The sequence below is a fragment of the Lygodium microphyllum genome, chromosome 7 (genome assembly GCF_053477565.2).
Source record: "Lygodium microphyllum isolate KBCC chromosome 7, Lygodium_microphyllum_v1.1.10, whole genome shotgun sequence".
NCBI classification, from domain to species: Eukaryota; Viridiplantae; Streptophyta; class Polypodiopsida; order Schizaeales; family Lygodiaceae; genus Lygodium; species Lygodium microphyllum.
In genome coordinates, this window is record NC_141141.1 from 142,772,392 (window position 1) to 142,794,007 (window position 21,616).

The following is a 21,616-nucleotide window of genomic DNA, read 5'->3' on the forward strand; positions in this document are numbered from 1 at the left end:
ATCCAAACTCTCTGAACCACTAGAATCTCCATCAAATCCCAAATGACTAGTAGATGCATCATTACCATCCAACACTTTTTTCTTTCCTTTGCTTTTACCTACAATACTTGTAGATCCACGTGAAGATGTGGGGCTATTTCTTAGTCTCCTAGACCAAGGGCTAATTGTAGGTGTAGTATCAAATGATACTTTTGTTCCACTAAGGCTTTGTGATTTTTGCTTTTCTTTTTGCACATAGTTGTTAAAATCATTATGATAGGCTAATACATTACTAGTAGATGCATACCAATTGCTTATCTCATAAAAGCTAACGTCCTTGTACACTTCGAACTCACCTATGATAGGATAATAACAATGATATCCTTTCTATTTTAAAGTGTATTCAATAAAAATTGAACTTTTAAATCTTTGGATCAAGCTTTTTTCGCAGCTCATGTGGCACATAAACATATGCAATATAGCCAAATACTTTCAAGTGTGACATATTGAGCTTTTTGTTTGTAAAGCATTTTTCAGGGGTCATTTCATAATCTATAGCTATGGGAGTTCTGTTCATAATATAGACAACAATATGAATAGCCTCAGATAAAAAATATTTTGACATATCTTTTTCAGCCATAAATTTCCATGCAACTTTTGCAACATGTCTACATTTTTCTTTTTGCAACTCCATTTTACTGTGGAACTATCTGATCTAAAGCACTTAAAACTTTCAAGTTTTTTTTTAAATTTCAACACTTGCCTTGAAAGATTTGAAGTGCTCAAAAATATATCACTTTTCTTCTTCATGAAGTATGCTCATAGCGTCCTTGAACAATCATCAATAAACATGACAAAGTATTTATTGCCACCAAGAGATATAGTCTGTGTTGGCTTTTAAATATCTCTATGCATAATATTGAGTATATTTTTGCTCACATCTCTATTATGTGAAAAGAATTGTCTTGACTCCTTACCAAATTGATATACACATAGCTTCCGTGAATAATCATCAATAAACGCGATAAAGTATTTGTTGCTACCAAGAGATACAGTCTGTGTAGGCTCTCAAATATCTGTATGCATCATATCTCTATCATGTGAAAATGATTGCCTTGCTTGCTTATCAAATTGACATGCTTTATACACTTTATAAAATTTTGCAACTCTAAAATCAAGCAATCTTGTAACCAATCCTTTGTACTACATTAATTTCAGCCATTGCATATTTTATATCTAATATATTTATGTTATATTTTAATGTCTAGAACCATTTCCTTTTCTTTAGCATACATAGCAACATTCATTGTAGGAATTCCAACATCTAAAGTGAACATGTGACCAACTCTACTTCCTTTTGCAACGTGGACTTAAAGTCTTCTAGAAAACAACCTTTTGCATTAAATTGAACTTGTAATCTTGCTTTACCGTTTGGTCAACAGACACTAAATTCTTTGTGATTGATGGCATATGTAATACATTTAATAAACTCATTCTCTTGTCATAATGCAATGACAAGGAAACTTTTCAATGTGTGAAATTGGATGATATGAATCATTGCTCATTTGCACATAACATGGATTTTGTAAGTCTTGTATCTCTCCAAACCATTCAACATGACTGGTCATTTACTATCGGAGATATCATCCTTTTTAACATATCAATGGACTATAATTTGACTTATTTTGCCATAATAATAGCATTTTCAAAATCTTTGTTTTGCTATCCATCTCTTTCTCTAGAGCTTTCCTTGTCTCTAAAGTTTCCATGGTCTCTTTTGAAACCTTCATTTCACAAAATTATTGATTTAACATGTTTTGCTAGTTATTACCATCACGGCCCATATCATGGTCTCTCGAAGAGGATTTGCCACGTCTTCTTATTGAACTTCAGTAGAATGCTTGGATCTATTCACCATTTCTTTCAGATTAGTCACCTTGCATATTGATCTTGTCGGTAATCATGAGAGAGACCAACTCATTAAAATCTAGAAATGGCTTTTGTATATATATAGAAAGGACAAATGATTTTCAAGTCTTCTCATTATTAAGGCCACCCGAAGTAGATGAAATCAAATTATCATTATCAAACATTACATTAATCACTGCTAAAGTATTTGCAATGCTTTTCACCTTTAAAACATGCTCATTGATATACATTCTTGCTTTTTTCAAGATATTAAACTCTTGCTTGATTTGAATCATTCGTGTCTTTGTATTTATTGAAAACATGTTCTTAAAAATTATCCAAGTTGTGTGTGAAGTTTTTGCATTTTTTATAAATTTCAACATAGTATTATCAATGGCTGCAAATAGCCAATACATCATATTTTTGTCTTTTGCATTCCATTCTTTTCATATTTTTAATTCATTTATAGTCACAGGGATACTCATCTCTGGCTCCTTTTCTTCATCTCAAATGAACTCATAAAGGTCTTTTTGAATGAAGTTCGTCACACTGAATTTTCATAAAGAGCAGTTATTCTTGTCCAGTTTTCCAATGATGGGATTTTCACTGTTTTTTTGCCATTATCACAAAAATGATACAAAGCAGCAAGCAAGTCTTTTGAAACCTTTCATAATCTGATTGCTCAACAATACATGTGATTTGCAACTTGTTTGCAGATATAATTCATGTTTGCTTCTTTGAAAACACCTCTAAAATTACATATTTGAAATTTGCAACATGTGCACCGACGTTTGGTCGATATAGTTGAAATCGCAGTATACCTTGAAATTGTTGTATGCAACCTTGCGACTCTAAAACGCATCTCGAAATGGCCTTCGATGTTCAAAAAAGCAGTGGAAAAGCCGTAAAGGGCTTATGTGCAAAATATAGAGTTTTTCAATTGCACACCCAATCTCACAATAATCTGAAATTTTCACTATCCCCAGCTTTTGGGGTCTCCACAGGCACTATCCAAGAAAAAGAATGGAAGAATGGGAGACTTTGTTACCCGTTGCTTGCTTGCTCGAATCCTTGCTTTTTTTCCTTCACTTCAACCTTCAAAACCTGTCTTTCTCAATGGTGCCACTTGATATCATATTAAGAATCACGTGGTGGGGGGACTTGCTAGAGCTATTGCACCAAACACACATCATACAGATAAAAGGAAACTCACTCAATGAATGACACACGAAGAGAGGTAAAGGTCATAAAGGTTTTCTTGTTGGTTTTTTCTTCTTCTTCCACACAGAATACAATGTATATAAAGTATAGATAAGATATATCACAAAGGAAAGTGGCCTACTAAGTCAAACAGTGCATACTTGACTATACTAATTGGCTCGCACTATAACTATGCCAATTGTAGATAGGTGCAACAAACTAAATATAATAAATGATAAGTCACTGGCCATGTGAGGACCATAAAGACCATCGAGGTGCTAAGGTAGACATGCGGGCCCATCTAGCTAGGTGGTCCATCATCAATGTCCGCATGTGTTGAGCTTGCCATCTCAACAAGGTAAAGATGCAAGGTGTAGAATTTTCATAATATCGAGAATCTTGAAATTTGTCAGAGAACAACGATGCGGAAGCATGGGACCAAGACTGAGAGAGAGAGAGTGAACACAGAGAGAAGAGAGACCATGCTTCCAAGACCGAGAGAGAGAGTGAACATAGAGAGAAGAGAGAGAGAAAGAGATTTACGAAAAAAAGAAAGAGAGAGAAAGAGATAGTGGAAGATGAAGATCTGCTGTATAAGGTGTACTGTATACAAAGATATGCAGATATATACACGGGCGCAGTGCGCGGGACTGCGTGTCTCCACCTTGACGATGCAACCTGTTGTTCACCTCAAAGTTCGCTGGAGTCTGCACGAATCTCCAGTCTGAAATCTGCAAACACAAGTGGGGAACAATGTGCAGGTTGCCGGCTATAAATAGCTAGGAATAAAGCAAAAAAATATGGCAGGTCGGTTGCATTAAATGCAGCCGACTGGTACAGATCTGTCCGACCTTTACCAGACTGCCACGTGTCAGCTGACGTGGCAATGGTGACGTGGCTGCTTGCTCCATACTGTCGAGCTGTCTGCTCCGCGACGTGGCTGCCTGCTCCGTACTGTCTAGGGGATGACAATCGCTAACACCCCCTCTCAGAGCTTGGACAGGGCAAAAGCCTGAGGGATCTGGCATGTCTCCGAAGTAAAGCATGGGGAAGCGCCTTTGTAAACAAATCTGCAAGATTATCCTCCATCTTGTAGTACTCCACAGCTATGGTCTCATCCAGAAGCTTCTCCTGGATGAAGTGGTACTGGATCTCTATGTGCTTCGTCCGGGCATGGAAAACAGGATTCCGTGCCAAGGCAATGCAACTCTCATTGTCCTATCGCAGAAAAGTAGGACGAGTTTGGGGGCATCCAAGCTCCTCCAACAATCTCCGAAGCCACACGGCCTCACATGTGGTGGAAGACGCGGCCAAATACTCTGCCTCAGTAGACGAAAGGGCACACAACCAGCCTCGGAAGTGTGTACATAAAGCTGCGGATCGGCCTTGGAGTGCCGATATCCCAACGGTGACTGAAGGAACGAGTCAATCTTCTCGTTCCATGCACGCGGAGCTTGCTTGAGGCCATACAAGGCCTTCTTTAACCTGTAGACTTGCCCATCTGAAGATCCAAAGCCAAGAGGCTGCTCTACATAGATCTACTTCTTCAAATCACCATTGAGGAAGGCCGACTTCACATCCAATTGGTAGACATGCCATCTCCTATGGCCAACCAAGGCAAGAACAACTTGAATAGTCACCATACGAGCACTGGGGGCAAAAGTATCATGACAGTCAATCCTAGGGCGCTGTGTAAAACCTTTAGCAACAAGGCTAGCCTTGTGCTTGTCCAAAGAACCATCGCTAAGGTACTTGGTCTTGAAGACCCATTTGACGCCAATCACCTTCTTATGAGAGGGGCGAGGCACGAGGTACCAAGTGCCATTCCTCTCAATAGCCTCCAATTCGGCTTTCATAGCTTTCTTCCATGGTGCGGACTGTAAAGTCTCCTTCACGGAGGTGGTCTCTCGATCCTGTATAACACGGGTCATCAAAGAATAGTTAGAGCAAACAAGCTCCGTAGAATGTGCCTGGTGCCTCCGTGACCGCCGTGGACCATCCTGCGGTCTCCACTTCTTAGAGACCCCCTCGATCCCTGAATCTCGGAGTGTGTCACGGGCCCAATGAGGAGGAGGCCGGACCTCTCTTCCTCGCTTTCCATCAGCTGAAGACTATGGGATATCCACCGGTGGTAACTCCTCGGGGGTGACTGGTGGAACACTAGACTCTGTATCGGAAACAGAATTGGAATCAAAAGGCGCTGGCTCCAAAGGAACTGTCTCGGGAGCCCAACTCTCCCCTAGATCTCCAAGAACAGGATGCTCCTCACCCGCTACTATGGCCGGAACCTCCACGAACCGCACATCTTGATTGGTGTACACATCCCGCTTTACGGGATCATACAAACGATAGCCTTGGGACTGAGAGCTGTAGCCAACGAACACCTGTCTTCAGGAAGCCGCTTCAAATTTATCACGACGAGTCTTGGGAATGTGAACATAGGCATCACACCCAAAAACCCTAAAATAAGAAACATCGAGCTTAGTCCCAAAGTAAGCCTCAAAAGGTGTCATCCCATCAACAGCCGAAGTGGGGGATCGGTTGAGGATGTGAACTGTAGTAGCCACAACCTCGGCCCACAGAAACTGAGGTGTCTGTCGGTGCTCCATCATGGTGCGCACCATCTCGATCACACTTCGGTTCTTCCGTTCAAGAATGCCATTTTCTTGAGAAGTGTTGGTGTTAGCAAACTCTTGGTGAATGCCTTTATCTGCACAAAAACAAGCAAACTCATTAGAAACAAATTCACCACCCTTGTCGGAGCGCAAGGTCTTCAATCACCGGCCCGATCGGTTCTAATCAAAGAGAAGCCAATCCTTGAAGTGGGAGAAAGCCTTCGACTTCAACGCCAAGAAGTAGGCCCAAGTCATCTTGCTGTAGTCATCTACGATCAACATGAAGTACGAGCTCCCTCTCAAGGACTCATTCTGCATAGGGCCACAAAGATCCGTAGATACAAGCTCCATCGGGAAAGTAGACCGCCGCGAAGCTTTGTTGGGAATCGCATCCCTATGCTGCTTCCCATGAATGCAGGAGACACATGGCTGCTGGCTCACCACTATGTCCGGCAACCCTCGAACAAGCTGTCCACATGATGCCCTCCGAAGATAATCATAGTTTAGGTGACCAAACCGAGCATGCCATAGCTCTGATTGTGTCTGAGAGGTAAGAAGAAGAGTAGAGAGAGCAGTAGAGGACGTCAATTTGTAGATGCTGTTCTCCTCATATCCTGATGAGAGAACCTTCCGTGATCCACGATCAAGGACTCGTACCGAATCACTGTCAAACTCCACCAAAAGTCCAAGTGAACAAATCTTATGATCCGATAGTAGATGATATCCTAAACCTGGCACATGCAACACCTCTAAGGTATGGGTACCACCACGTCCATCTGGAATAAGCTGCATCTCACCCCGTCCTGCAATAGACACCGAAGAGCTATCTCCGATGAGAATCTGCCTACGCGAAGGGCGCAACTGGGCAACACCAACTGATGAAGGAGTCATGTGCCGGGAGGCACCACTGTCTACGATCCACTCCTGAGTCAGGGGAGCCGGCATCGCAGCATCAGAAGCCTTCGGTCTAGAGTCCTCGATGACTGCTAGATAAAGAAACGCAGCTGATGAGGGTGCAGCCACCGCTCCAGAATCCTTGGAGTCCTTGTTGGTGTCCTTCTTGTCTTTGTTGGGGCAATCCTTCTTCCAATGGCCGATCTTACCACAAATATGGCATGTGGATTTTTTTTCCTTGTGCTTTTTTGACTTGTTGTCCTCCTTCTTCTTCTTTTGGTCCTTCTCCTTCTTCTGAGAGGCTTGACCTGTCAAAGCTTCTGACTTGGAAGCATGCTGTCCCTTCAGTTGTTCCTCTTGGTCCAAGACCATAGGAACCAGCTCTTCCCACCGAAGTGTAGACTCACGCCCCGAAGCAATAAGGGCGGAGTAGAAAGCACCGAATCGTGGCGGCAACTGAGACAAGAGTGTGATCGCCATGTCTTCGGAGGAAATCGGCTTCCCCGCATTCTGAACGTGCATGTGAAGCTGTCTAAGCTTGTTGATGTGCTCCCGCAACGAAGAAGACTTGTTTACGGGCAAGGTCCGCATCTGCACCTCCAAAGAAACCCTCTTCATAAGGGTCATCCGGCTATACATCTGGTCAAGCTCAGCTCATCCGGCTATACATCTGGTCAAGCTCCAGCCATATCTCCCGAGCCACTGTCAAGTGCTCGATGTGGGCTATCACGGCTGTAGTACAAGACAGAAAAAGAAAGGAACGAATCCGGGCATTCAGTTTGTCCCAGTGAGACTGTGCCTTGGCCAACTCTGCACGAGCATCGGAAGAGAGTTTGGACTCATCTCTCACTGAGGGCCGGTCGATCTCCTCCTGTATAAGCTCTGCCAAATCGTAAGACTCAAGGATGGCCAACATCATCACGTGCCAAATGCGGTAATTGTCGCCATCGAGCTTTTCATCTAAGGGAAGAGCCGGTAAGACAGGCACCTTCCGATCCATGATCGTCTGGAACTTCAAGTCAATCTCTGTAGACATCTTCACTTGTAATGCTTGCACAAACGCAAAAGCAGCCCCCTCTGACTATGAAAACGCAGCCTGCTAGGGCTCTTTCTTCTGCGTCCCGAACCTTCTTCACCCGCCGAAGGCGATGAAAAAGTAAAACCTGCACTTGAAAGTTGAAAACACAGCCTTCCTCCTCTTCAAACAGCAGTAAACAGCAGCAAATCCACCAACTGGACTCCTTTCCCGCACGCCCACGCTCGCTTCAGCCTTGTTCCGATGCACAGCCCTCCCGCTCGCCCTCGAATGCTGGAAACGCAGCCTTGTGTCGCGATGGAATCTCTTCTTCATATAGGTTCTTGACTCAGTCAGCCCTTCTTCACTGCTCTGATACCATGTCAGAGTGCAATGATGTGGAAGCGTGGGACCAAGACTGAGAGAGTGAACACAAAGAGAAGAGAGAGAGAGAAAGAGATAGTGGAAGATGAAGATCTGCTGTATAAGGTGTGCTGTATACAAAGATATGCATATATATACATGGGCGCAGTGTGCAGGACTGTGTGTCTCCACCTCGACGATGCAACCTGTTGTTCACCTCGAAGTACGCTGCAGTCTGCACGAATCTCCAGCCTGAAATTTGCAAACACAAGTGGGGAACAATGTGCAGGCTGCCGGCTATAAATAGCCAGGAATAAAGCGAAAAAATATGGCAGGTCGGCTGCATTAAATGCAGCCAACTGGTACAGATCTGTCCAACCTGTACCAGACTGCCATGTGGCAGCTGATGTGGCAGTGGTGTCGTGGCTGCCTGCTCCGTACTGTCCAGCTGCCTGCTCCGCGACGTGGCTGCCTGCTCCGTATTGTCCAGGGGATGACAATCGCTAACAAAATTATCTAGTCTTGCAGTTGTTATCAAGATAGTTGGGCTTTTGACATTGGGCACAAAACAAGTTGTTTATGAAGGGGTCTTGATTTGGAAGACTTTAAACACATTAGGGATACCATTGCGTTAGGCAATTAACCCATAGGTCTAAATTGTATCCCTAAGCAATAGGTGGTAGTTCAACAATGGTTGGAGATCCATTCGTAAACCAAGAATCAATGGGAACCTACACGAAAAGGTATCCAATCCTTACATAATCAAGCCTCTCCTATCCCTCCAATTTGTAAGTTGGCTACGCAATTTGCCAACATATCGATGCCTAGTGGGCCATCATACAGCTTTTTGGCATATGCATCTCATTGCGATCAAAGACCTTTGAAGCAAACACCTAGTATCACCATGCCATGCACTTTTCTGCCACCGCTCTATTTAATGCCACCCTCCTATAGCTATCCAACTTCTTATAGAACCTTTCATTTTTCTACTATAGCTAGTCATGCCTTTATGGGCAAGACTAAGCTATTTGTATTGATCATTCAAATAATTATTTGATAACACCAATTTTCTACCTTTTAAGAATTTGAATGCCAACTCTTGCGTTTTGCAAGGTTGTTTAATTAGGTTTACAAGAAAACCCCTTTGCCACTTCTAGACGGAGTCCTTGTTTTGACCCCTCAAAAGGGAAAGCAAAGGGGTGGGAAGAACAATAAGATCTACTCACCTGTGGGAAGCAAAGTCACTCCCCCCAATATTGAAATCAGGTTGGCAAAACGTCTCAAAAAGCTACATAGTACTTGCATTTCCAAAAGTCTTAGCACTGATGGTAAATGTTATTCTAGGAACAAAGTACCTTAATCACACTAGGAGAGGGAAATGTTGCCTCTCAATACCTCAGAGTTGATCATGCTCCAATCCTTGTGGGAAATGAACCAGTTTGCAACGTGATTGCAATGATCATGCCCAATTCCTTTGTGATCATGGTAGGCCCTTGGGCAGCCCATCAAGGCATCCTCCATTTGATTCCTTGGTTTCTTTGGGTTGGGACCTTTTAGGTATAAAATATTATATAAAAGAGGGTGGAAAAATGCTACTTACTATCTTACGGACACAATCGTTTCAGGTCCAAGAAGAGATAATGACATACTAATAATAGTGTTGGCACTAATTCTAAAATTACAAAGCATTAATTTCTGTTGTGGTCATATTTGACCCTTGGGCAGCCCATCGAGGCACACTTGGTCTGATGCCTCGGTAAACATGATATAAAAGAGTGGAGACATGACTTACTGTCTTGGGCACATAATTGTTTTGGGTTTGAGAGGGGGTGTTGAGACACTAATAATATGGTTTTGTGTTTGAGAGGGGGTGTTGAGATACAAAAGATTGATGTGAGACTTGAGTAGTGACGTGATCTTCAATATGAGGTTGCAATCTCTAATGATCGGATTAATGGTGTTGATTTTGTAGGTGGTTCTTCATCATCGACTAACCCCTCCCCCTTTCCCCAATTAACCCTTGCACTTCCTTCTAGGTTACTTATTGCCGCCCTCCTTGGTCTTAAATTCCCCTCCCTCCTTCCCCTCCCCCTTTAGCTCCTCTTCCACCTGATTGTTGCTCCCATTCCTTTTTTCATCAAGTATTTCTACTTCCCCATCCCTTAGTTGTCGTTTGGGAGACCTAAGTTGTGTGAGGTCTATTCTTCTAATGGGGTGATGTACCTTTACTCAATGAGATGCGTCTTTATCGAGTGAGGGGGAGTCTCTTTTGCATATAGGTGCATAGCTGTTATGGGAGACCTCTCGATCTCCTCGCAACAAGATGAGCCTATCACCCTTGGTAGTATTGATAGCTCATGGGGGATGCATTGTGCAGGTGTTACTTTCTTGTGACCCCTTCCAGCCCACGCAAATCAGCTAGAGGCTATAGGCCCGAAGGGATAGTTTACATCATAATGTGTATGGCTATAGCTCATTGATGTTGTTGCATCATAATGTGTATGGATGAATTGCTTGCCAGTGTAAACACATTGATTGGAGCAGTGAGGAATCATGTGGACAGTGCAAAGTGACTTTTGGAGACCCAGATGCAGCCACAGTTGTGCCTGAAATGCAAGTTGTGTACAAAGGGCAATAGCTGTCAAGGTTGAGGAAGGGGGTGGCACATGTTGGGGAACTTGAGATTTAGGGATTGCCACACAGTGACTCCCTTTTCATAGAGCTTGATGATCTTTTTCTGATCAGAATTCTTGTGTTTTGGCTCTTCTACTACATTCACAGCTCCTTGACATCGTTGCCTCATTATTCGACTCGATCATTGGTGGTGGCTCTCCTAAGGTTGTCTATCTGACGGACAGGTCAATCCATCTGATCCATCTAGTCTCATCCGACTATAGTAACATGGGACGGGGATGGGAATGGGGACGGCTAGGAATTGCCATCCCTTGTTACTATGAGAGGGGGGCTCTAACATGGGAACATGTTTGAGACGGTATGGGGACAGGATGGGATTGGGACGAGAAGCTAGAAAATGGCCATCCCTTGTTACTATGAGTCTAACACGTTCAACCACATACAAACCCATCTCATGGCACCCAGGTCTCCATTGCACAGGTCATACTGCTCAAGTATGAGCATTTTTAACCCCTTTGTAGGTCCCTTTTTCCCAATGGCTCCTCCAACAACACACACACACACACACACACACACTCTCTCTCTCTCTCTCTCTCTCTCTCTCTCAAAAAGTCACTTTTACACAATGCAGCCCTCCCATTTTCTCTCTCTCTCTCTCTCTCTCACACACACACACACACACACAACAGCCATCTTCTCTCTCTAGGGTGTCTTGCATGTTTTGTGGAACTTGATCTTTGACCAAGGTACAAAAGATTGCATGGGCGTGAGTAACTTGAGCATTTGCGAACCCAAGAGATTCACAAAGTAATCCTAACACATATATACAATAGATCAGGGGTCCGTGAGCATGGGATCATTTGCATTTTGTAATCTCACCATATTCTCCTGCGGAGGGGATGTATGCAAAGTTTGATAAACTTTATGAGTTTGACAAGAACTATCAAGAGCCTTGGTCAGATCTTGGAGCTTAGCCCCTTAATAAGACTGCAGCTGAAAGCATTGAATAACTTGAGTCAGCTTTGTCGATAAAGAGACCAGAGAAGCATCATGTGGGGAGTCAAGCAAAGAGTAAATGGACGAAGGCTAGGATATTCTCCTCAACATGCAAACAACATGACTTACAAAGGAAGAGTTAAACAATACAGATAACCTGTCCAAGAGACCCGTGAAAGCATCCACGTGCTGTTTGTAGAGGATAATGGTCTAACAAGACATATTGTTGCAACACCTGCATTTCCAAAAATTTTGGTGAAAAGAATCCTCATGCATAGCATAGATACTGTCCAATCAAGACCACGTGGCCAAAGTATTGGGTCCAGTGAAATGTAAACCCTGAAGCCAATGGAGAAAGCCATGATCTATGATGAAGTCAATTCCACAAGGCTTGATAATGTAACAAATCATTAGGTGCATAAAGGCCAACTAGCCATAAAACCTGACCTTCAAAAATAATTTCAATCACTAGAAAGCGCCCATGGACATGATTCTTAATAAATACTGGCTGAAATTTTTCATACACTATCATAAGGACACTCGAGTAACACATTGCCTTGCTACCTTGTACCTACATTCTAAACTAAAATCTCTCTTTCTCTCTCTCTCACTCTCATACACAACAGCAAACCAACAACCCCCAACACCCTCCCCCCCACCCCAAAAGAGAGAGAGAGAGAGAGAGAGAGAGAGAGAGAGAAACCCTAAAACACTCCCCCTTAAAAATCTTCTCTCCATCTCATGCATCCTTCCAATTTCCTACTCACTTGAACTAAGCATCTCGGGCTTCAAATATTTAAACAATTTGTATTTTAAGTCGAAACATTAAGGATAGACTTTAAATGGTGTGTATTTAAAAAAAAGATCAGATATAGAACTCTCCTATTGCGTCTACAGATGCTCAACATTGTTCTCTCATTAGTTGAGATTGAGCATTGGTGGTTTTTGGCACCTGCGATCTATCACAATACATCACACTACATCCCTTGGCTTGCTCCCATTAGAGACATTGGCTGTTGAATAGGTCATTGCTCCTTGACTATCGATCATAACAATAATCACATCTCGCATACCCCATTTGTTCATTGAGTCTCCTTTCAGCATTCATCATTCACTTCTCCATAGTTGCATTCGTACTACGTACGGACTAGTTCGTACGGTACGGTTCCTACCGTACCATACGGTATGTATCCGTACCATTTCATACAAAAAAACGGGCTATTTTTGGCCTTTGAAGACTAGAGCATATAATATCTTCCAACTCCTAAGCCTTATGTTTATTATCATAATTCCAAGTCTCTCTCACACACACACACACACACACGCACACACACTCCCAACTTCCAAGATGAGTATGCAATTCCAAGAGCATCTCTCCCCTCTCTCTCTCTCTCTCTCTCTCTCTCACACACACACGCACACACACACACACACACACACACATACACACACAAAAGAATGAAGAGCTTGTTTGTCCATCCACCCTAAACTTTGCTTTGTTCTTTGATGTATTACAGATACACTCCCATTTGTCTTCTAGTAGCGCATTGCGCATGTTCTGTGTGAGGTTTTTCCTTGTTATCCTCATGTATTCATCCTATTAACTCAAGTGACATTGCTATTTTAGCTCTAAAAATGTGTTCTATTATCTACAATTCAAAATAACCAAGTTTTTGTTTTTTTTTTCGTACTAATATCGTACCATATCTTATAAAATCATGAGGTACCAATTAGTACCGTATTTTATCGTACTATACCGTACCGCACCTTTCATACCTGACAACCCTGTAGTTCTCTTACTTCTTCAGTTGAATTTTTGTTTGAGTTCATTTTGTTAGTTGTGTCAAACACTGTTTGCATTTTCTTTGCAAGCCCTAGGGTATCCTCAAAATTGGAATATGCTTGTAACCCCAAAGAAGTCTTTTCGAGTTGCCATTCTTATTTCGGACACATGCGTATTCTAGATGTTTCAAAGTTTTTCTTATTGCTCTTCAAGAAGAATTAGTATGGGATAAGCTAATGCCTTTCATTTGATTATCTAAAGTTTTCCACTCTTCTAGTGAGTTTTGTTTTGAATGAAGCAATGGTAACAAACATAGTCTCCAAAGTGATGGCCTAGTGGTAAAGCTTGTGCTTCATAACCTAGAAGAAGTGGATTGAAGCCCTAAAGAGGTACGTCATGGGTAAGGACACCTTATGTACATGGAGTATTTGTGTAGTCATGACTCTTATCCCTTAAACACTTGGGTGAACCCTCCTTGGCAGGTGGCACGAGGAGGATCCCAGCTTGCAATCAATCTTTGTCATTTACTTGGCTCATGGATTATCCTTGTTGTTCATAGGAGATGCCTTTGATGGCTAATATTTAGAGGGAAGGTACACTTGGGAATAAAAAGAGGGTAATGGACAGAAAATACTCTCCAGGAACTTTGAAGATTTCTTTGAAGTTGATCTTCAAGAGTAATTGCAGGTTATACATGGTTGTCAGCTTGTAGATTTGATTACTTAGCCCAAGTCTTTAGTGCAGAAAAGAGGGGGTAACGGACAGAAAATACTCTCCAGGAACTTTGAAGGTTTCTTTGAAGTTGATCTTCAAGAGCAATTGTAGGTTATACATGGTTGTCAACTTGAGAAGTTTCAGAAGAAGAATCAGAATAAGGTAAGAGAAGCAAGAAGTATTCATCCTCTAGGTCCTTCAGACTCACTAACACTCTCTAACATATACACAAGTTTTGGCTATGGTGGAAGCTAGAACAAAGAGATACAAGCAAGAGATCAAAAGTTTGCATACATGGTTGTCAGCTTGTAGATTTGATTACTTAGCCCAAGTCTTTAGTGCAGAAAAGAGGGGGTAACGGACAGAAAATACTCTCCAGGAACTTTGAAGGTTTCTTTGAAGTTGATCTTCAAGAGCAATTGTAGGTTATACATGGTTGTCAACTTGAGAAGTTTCAGAAGAAGAATCAGAATAAGGTAAGAGAAGCAAGAAGTATTCATCCTCTAGGTCCTTCAGACTCACTAACACTCTCTAACATATACACAAGTTTTGGCTATGGTGGAAGCTAGAACAAAGAGATACAAGTAAGAGATCAAAAGTTTGCATACACAAGAATGAGAGGCTCTATTTTTCAAGGGTAAGAAACTGTCAAAGGCAATGTCTGGCTACGGGATACGAGAGTTTCTACTGATATTGCTGCTTTGATCAAACTTATTTAAGTCGTTTTGACGTTTCTCTCTGAGATTTTGATCGCTCGAGTATCGAATTTCATTTTATTTTCCCTTATTTTCTGGTATGAAATACTCATTATTAATACAAGGCCCTGTTAAGTGTCGTAAGCCGTCTTAACTGCGCTCAAAATACGGATGTATATTCTCAAGAATGTTTTCCTCGTACTAAACAACTGCAGTCTTTAGCGTATTTCTTATGATACGAGGCATGGTTTTTGTTTCTTTTCTACTTTACGAGGCATTCATTTGTTTCTTTCTGGCGTTGGTTTGCAGCAGCAGCATCACCAGCGGAGCCGCGGTCACTGTGGGATCGGAGCAGCTACTATCTGAGTTGCCTCAAGATATGCGCAGCGCCGAGCGCTCTGCCGAGTCTGGCAGAGCTACCTCTGCGGTTGAAACAGCCGCCACCTCGAGAGCTGCGGTTTCCCGTGCGCTCGGACGTGTTTAGAGACTTCCCGGCCGGCCGAGAGGCCTTCTTCGTGGCATCCTGCGGCGAGGTGGACTGCCGCCAGATCGTGTATGAGCTGGTGGCCCCTCTCATCCGCTCTTGCATGAGCACGGGGAATGAGGATCTCAGCCTCCTGGGCCTGTGGGACGACTGCATCAACCGCGTCGTGAAGGTCTTCTGTGCAGAGGAGCTGGAGCTCATTCGGAACAACGTCATCCGCGTCAATGCCGGCGGCGGCCGATTTGGCGGCGGCGCCTCTGCGTCGTGCGAGGAGGAGCTGGAGGCCGAGAGGCCGGACGTGTGCGGGTTGATTCGTCAGCTCTGCCTCTGGAGGGGCGAGGAGCAAGCCCCCGCCGCGATAGCTACCGAAGCTGCTCACGAGCGCCTCGCAAGCAAGGTGCTCTGGACCTACGGCGACCTGCCATACATATTAGGATACTACGCCGTCGGAATGAAAGTTACCTTCTGTGCGCTGAGCCCATCCTCTGATCATCATCATCATCATGCCCATCATGAGGAGGAGAAGCTCGTTTGCACGGAGCTCGCGACGATAAGCCTATCCAACCCGGCGGAGAGGCTGAGCGCGCTGACGCCGTGCTGGCACGTGGCGCAGATCTTGACGCTACTGGCGGACGAGGCTGCGAAGCAGCGGGGGGTGATCCACAGCGACTATGCGAAGATACAAGGGCGGAACGGGAAGGTGGTGGAGGTGATGGCGACGCAGGTGCGAAAGACGTACCCGAGCAGGAGGCGGTGGCAGGCGGCGAAGGAGGTGTACGGGGTGCTGGCGGCGCACATGGTGCCGTACGTGGAGGGAGTGTGCGAGGCGGACGAGCGGGGGTTGGCATTGGTGTGCCGGCCGCGGGGCCACCCGGTGCGGCCGCGGACACTGGAGGAGCTGCTCAAGGCACTCAAGTGCGTATGCACAGCCCTGGTGGCTATCCACCGGCTGGCCTACATGCACCGGGACGTGCGGTGGGAGAATGTGATGAAGCGGCGGGACATGGACGAGTGGTTCCTTATCGACTTCGACGATGCGGCACGGGACCCGCAGCAGCAGCACCATCACCACAGTCTCCTTAACCACGCTTCGACGCAGCAGCAGCCGCAGCCGCCTCCGCCGCCGCCATCTTCTTCGGTAGTAGTACAGCAGCAACAAGCAGCTTCGTCGTCCACAGTGGGTGTAGTACAACCGAGCGTGCAGCTGCCGCTACCGCTACCGCTGCCTCTGGCTCTGCCTTACCCGCCCCCCCACCTCATGACCCCTGCCTCCCACGCCCCGGAGCTGCGTCGCGGCGGGCCTCACGGCCTCAAGGTAGATGTCTTCGGCCTCGGCTATCTCATCAAGTCCTGTGGCCTCCCCCTCGACCTCCTCCCTGACCACCTCAAGGACCTCCAGCGCCGCTTCATGCTCGACGACCCCGACCAGCGCCCCGCTATCGAGGAGTGCTTCTTCCTCATCGTTCAACTGCACTCTTCTCTGCAGCACTTCTCAGCTTGATTGCCATACCCTACATGGCAGAGCAAACCCATTAATTTTAGATGGTCCTGTGGACAACTAATCATTTGCAAAGTCAGCCAGATCACTACATACTCAAAGGCCGAGGCCGAGGCTGAGGCCGAGGCATTGCCTCGCCAATTTTTGAGAGAGAGAGAGAGCCCGCGGCGCAAATTTTGTAAACAATATATACTTGCAGTCGCTTGTATCGATATGTAATCCAACATATTCCCGAGCTGGTTTGATGACCATAGCGATGACGAATGTGGTGACATGAGCTGATGTGTAAGCTCTAGATTTTCACTAAATGCATTTATTTGAGCGTGCTGTAGATCACTAGTGAGTTTGGGCCATCGATGTTTCGAACGTAGACAATATATATGCCTGGCGGGTGAAGGATGGAAGGAACTCCTGTATCTGTATAAACTAGGCGCACTGTGCCTAGACTTGCCCTGGCGTTTCACGCCCGGGCGGGTGTGATTTTCGCGGCGAGGGCGGGTGTTGGACGCGTGGCACCCGCCCCCAACCTCCCCTTAACTAATAGTAAAGATGCGTGCTAATTGATATCTATATCTTATGCATATTTCGTATATATGTGTACCAATTAATATTATTTATACCTCAAACATTCTCTCGTAATATTTTGTAATGCACTATGTATTTTGCATAAATACATTGTGCCTCTATGTATGCACAAGTATAATAAGTCTGCTGTTGCCATCGCCGAAAGCCGCCAGATGAGCCATAGGCTTCCACGCCACCACATAACTGACAAAAGCTCTTAGAAGCTTCCAAGAGGGGTATGCTTTAATAAGTTATACGCAAGTTGTAAGCCTATACTTTTAGCTAAGACAAACAGAAATGATAATATCAAATAAAATCCAAGTAAGAAGCTTAGGTTGTCTTATGACTACCTCAAATTAAAGTACAGCTTTAGCTTTTGGCCTAGTGACTCCTATCAAAATGTGCAAAAGAGGTGACTTTTGTCTTCCTCTCAAAACCACCTAGTGCCACGTGACAAGGTGTGGAAGAGAGGGGGGAAAGCCTTAGTGGGATAGAATGTTCATTGAGTAGTGCCAGCGTATGGAAGAGGGGGGAAATCATCATGGGAGACGATTTGGTAGCACTATTGTTGTGCTACCTTAAATGCTAGGGCTTTCACTGTAGACTTAATGTATATTCGGCTCTACAATACATACTACACAACTAATATGTGGTCTTAGCTGACCTAAAATATTGGAAGAATGCTTAATGTCACTAATGTTTCTTCCCTTAAAGTTCATGCCTTATTATTCAAAAAAATTGAGAGAATATAATCACAAAGTGAATTTTAGGGTTCAAAATGGTGTGGCGTACACAGTCTCACGTAAGCTCGCTTCCAAAGATCAAAAGAAATGTCAGCTTCTCCAAAGCAAGGTTGATGATGAGAGAATCTTCAGGTACTAATGTTGAAAAGTCCAAAAGTCTTATTAGGCCCAAACAACATGAGACTTATCATCCATGGGCATGTGAAGAGGAAATAAACTTGCCATATAAATTAAGGGATGATTAACTTTTGAGATTAAGCATGCCTTCTCTTAGCAAATTTGTTGGTCAAATGAGAATTTTGTTCTAGGTCCACTTTTTCCTTTTGTGAAGAGAGATGAATTTTTGGCTTTAATTTAGATATTTTTAGTACTAGTCATTGTTTAATATGCTAATCAATTTGAAACATTTAATGCTTGTGCTTCTTTTCAAAGAACTTGTTTCTAGGCATGTCAAATTTTGTAATTGCTTATATTTTTAGCTAACTATGGTTGAGCTGATGAATTTGCAAATTGACTTTAGGGAACAATGGTAGACTATAAGCTAACGGAGCTCTCTTATCTTTCCTTTTCACATGCTTCTCTTTGTAATTATTGCACTCCAAATTTTTGACAGTACGAAGAAGGTGCAACTTAGCGTAAAAATAGTAGTGAGGCATGTGTCTCTTGTAATATATGATTCCGAGATAGTGTGGTGAAACTTTGGGTGATAGGTTTGTTGAGCGAACCAAGTGGTATCTTTACTTGAATTGGATGTGAAGGGTTGTGTTGGGGATTTCAATATGGGGCAAATCAAACAAGGCCATCAACGTCTCTAACTTGAAGTCCCATAGGTCCTTGGATCATGTGTGCACCTAAACTAGGTTGGACAATTTCCTTTTTCTTTTTCTCCTTTTTGTGGAGATCTTTTAATACCTTAGGGAGTTCACTTAATGTTTGAGAGATGCAAGTCTCATGAATAATGTTTTTTGCTAGTGTGAATTGCATCTTAATGCAAGAAGGCCAAAGAGAAGTGTGCTAGAAACATGTAAATTGACTATTGGCCATGTTCTCTAGAAGGCGTACTACGTAGGAACTATGTAGGAGATACTATCAAAAGTATAACATAGAGTATGAACTAGGTTAATTTTTTTGCTTGACTCTAGTTGGAGAGAGAGAGAGAGAGAGAGAGAGAGAGAGAGAGGTGTTAATTTATTTGAATATAGAGATATTAATCGGAGTTTCTATATGTACAATTACTTTTTATGTATTTGGAGATATTATTAAAGGTATTGGAGCACATGGGCATCTCAATTGGAGTTCAAAAGCATCCACAAACTTATGCTAGGCAACTCTCTTGCAACTTTTCTCTCTTTTATATGACTAAATCAAAGCACTAATTTCAAGTGCAAAGAGTAAATATCGTTAGTATGTTGGTTGATTGAGCATGTGCATTAATTAATACTAGTTGTAGTGTTGATATTATTAACTATAAAAACAAACTTCTAACTCTTATGTTTAATTCAAGTTTGTACAGCTTTGTATGTGTGATTCAAAGATAGGGAGGCAAGTGATAGTAAGGCAAATGATAACCTTGATTAACTAGCATGTACGTGCTAATAGGCTAGTGTTCTTTAGTAAGATAGAGTAAGCTACAACAAATGATATAAGTTATTCTTTAGTCTAGGTTAGATTAGTAGGCTCTTAGACATGTGGGTAAAGAGAGACTACTAGGTTTGTATAGGTTTAGGGTAGGATATTTGATTAATTTATGTACTTATAAGCACAATAATCCCTTTAAGTTTTGAAAGGTCCTAGGCTCTTGAGATCCACTAACCATCCCATTACGGTGCAAAATACCATTCGCACAACCTAGAGCTGTACAATACATGTCGAGACCTATGTTTAAGTGTAGGTTATGGGAAGAATATGCTTGGGTGTAAGATGGACTAAGATTACACATGTTTTAGTGTAGCCTAGGCGAAGTGTTATTCATGATGTAGCTAGACATTCATGATGATGCAACTCAAAAAATAATTTTGTAAAATTTAAAAAATGGCTAGGCTCTTTGGAAGAAAGGTTGTGATAGCTCTCTTCACGCACCTTGTTACATACATACAACTATGTTGCACTTAGATCATATTCAGTAAAAGTATATTTTATACATTTAATGTACTATATAATCTGCATGATACCCTAATTGTCATATAATCACTAACCTTTTATACAAAAGATTATTAATAATTATTTTAAATTATATATGATTAATTTTAATAATAAGAAGGATTATAAGTTAGAAATATATTCAATGTATTAATTTTTAGAGACTTTCTTAAGACTTATTCGAATGTGAAATTTTTTACCTCATCTTATAAAATACATTTCAAAAGTGTTATAAATTTATTAATTATAAAAATACAATTTCTATGATTAAATATTTAAATATCAATTTATTATAATAAATTTATTATAAATGATTAAGTTTTTAAATTATCATTATAAATTATTAAGTTAGTATTATAAATATTAAGTTTTTAAATTTATTATAAATTTTCACGATTATAAATTATTTAAAAATAAAATTATTATTATTGTTATAAATATATCATTTATTTTTCGGCTTCGATTTTGATTTGACTAACTCAAATCCCTCGAGATTTGGCCAAATGCACAATTTAAACTTTTTATTATGTTATGGCTCATTTGAATGCACTTGATATACTTTTTATTTTCATGCTAAACAAGTTCTCATATGACAATATCTTTTGTATGAAAGAACTTTTCTCACTAATCCTTTTTTAAAGCCAATATGGTTATCCAAGTATTTGTTGATATAGCTCTATATTATAATTTATATTTTTTAGAGTGATCATATACTAGTCTTGTACTTTTCATATTATATGAATCTCATATTTATATTAATGTAAGTAGGTGCACACACACACACACACACACACACACACACACACACACACACACACGTGTGGATGAGTCTTTTGCTATTGTCTTCTGATAGAATAGGCATAGAAGGCCAAGCTAGGCTAGGCTTTGTTAAGCCTAGGATAAGCATAGGTGTAGACTAAGCATAGACTACATTATGTTAGGCTAGGCGAGGCTTCACTATGCTAAGGATCGATGAAGAGGCTTGCTTGCAGGCCATTGAATATTCTTCATAATCAATTGGTTGGTATATGGGTGAAAATAAGAGGCCTTTATTATTTAGGTTCGTAAATAAGCAGGAAAATGTGTAATTGATCAAAGCTAAAAAGTTTAGATGATTAGACGGATGTTATGAGAAAACCTTATTTTGAGCTTTTTTTGGGTGAGTTTTAGGCCAAAATATTTAAACTTTTTTATATTATATGAGTTATTTCTTGAGTTTTGAACCCTAAAAATCTAGCATGATGACTAAGAAAACCTCCTAAAAATAGGCTTTGGGCTAAAATTTGCCCTTAATTTTTACCTTGTAGCCATATCTATCCCTTACATGGTGTAAGATGAAGTGTAATATTTTCCTCAAAGGCACTTGAATAATCCTGACAATAATACTCTAGC

General features: G+C 42.2%; 1 protein-coding gene across 2 annotated transcripts in view; it reads left to right on the plus strand.

Moving 5' to 3' along the window:
* The window catches only part of LOC148034037 (Protein kinase superfamily protein), a 45,574-nt gene extending 28,556 nt beyond the window's left edge, over positions 1-17,018 (plus strand). For both annotated transcript variants that reach the window (XM_087682418.1, XM_087682419.1), the window contains one exon: positions 15,106-17,018. In XM_087682418.1, the coding sequence (XP_087538544.1) occupies positions 15,106-16,781 (1,676 nt within the window). In that variant the 3' untranslated portion in view covers positions 16,782-17,018. The remainder of the gene's footprint in view (positions 1-15,105) is intronic.
* The last annotated feature ends 4,598 nt before the right edge of the window (positions 17,019-21,616 follow it).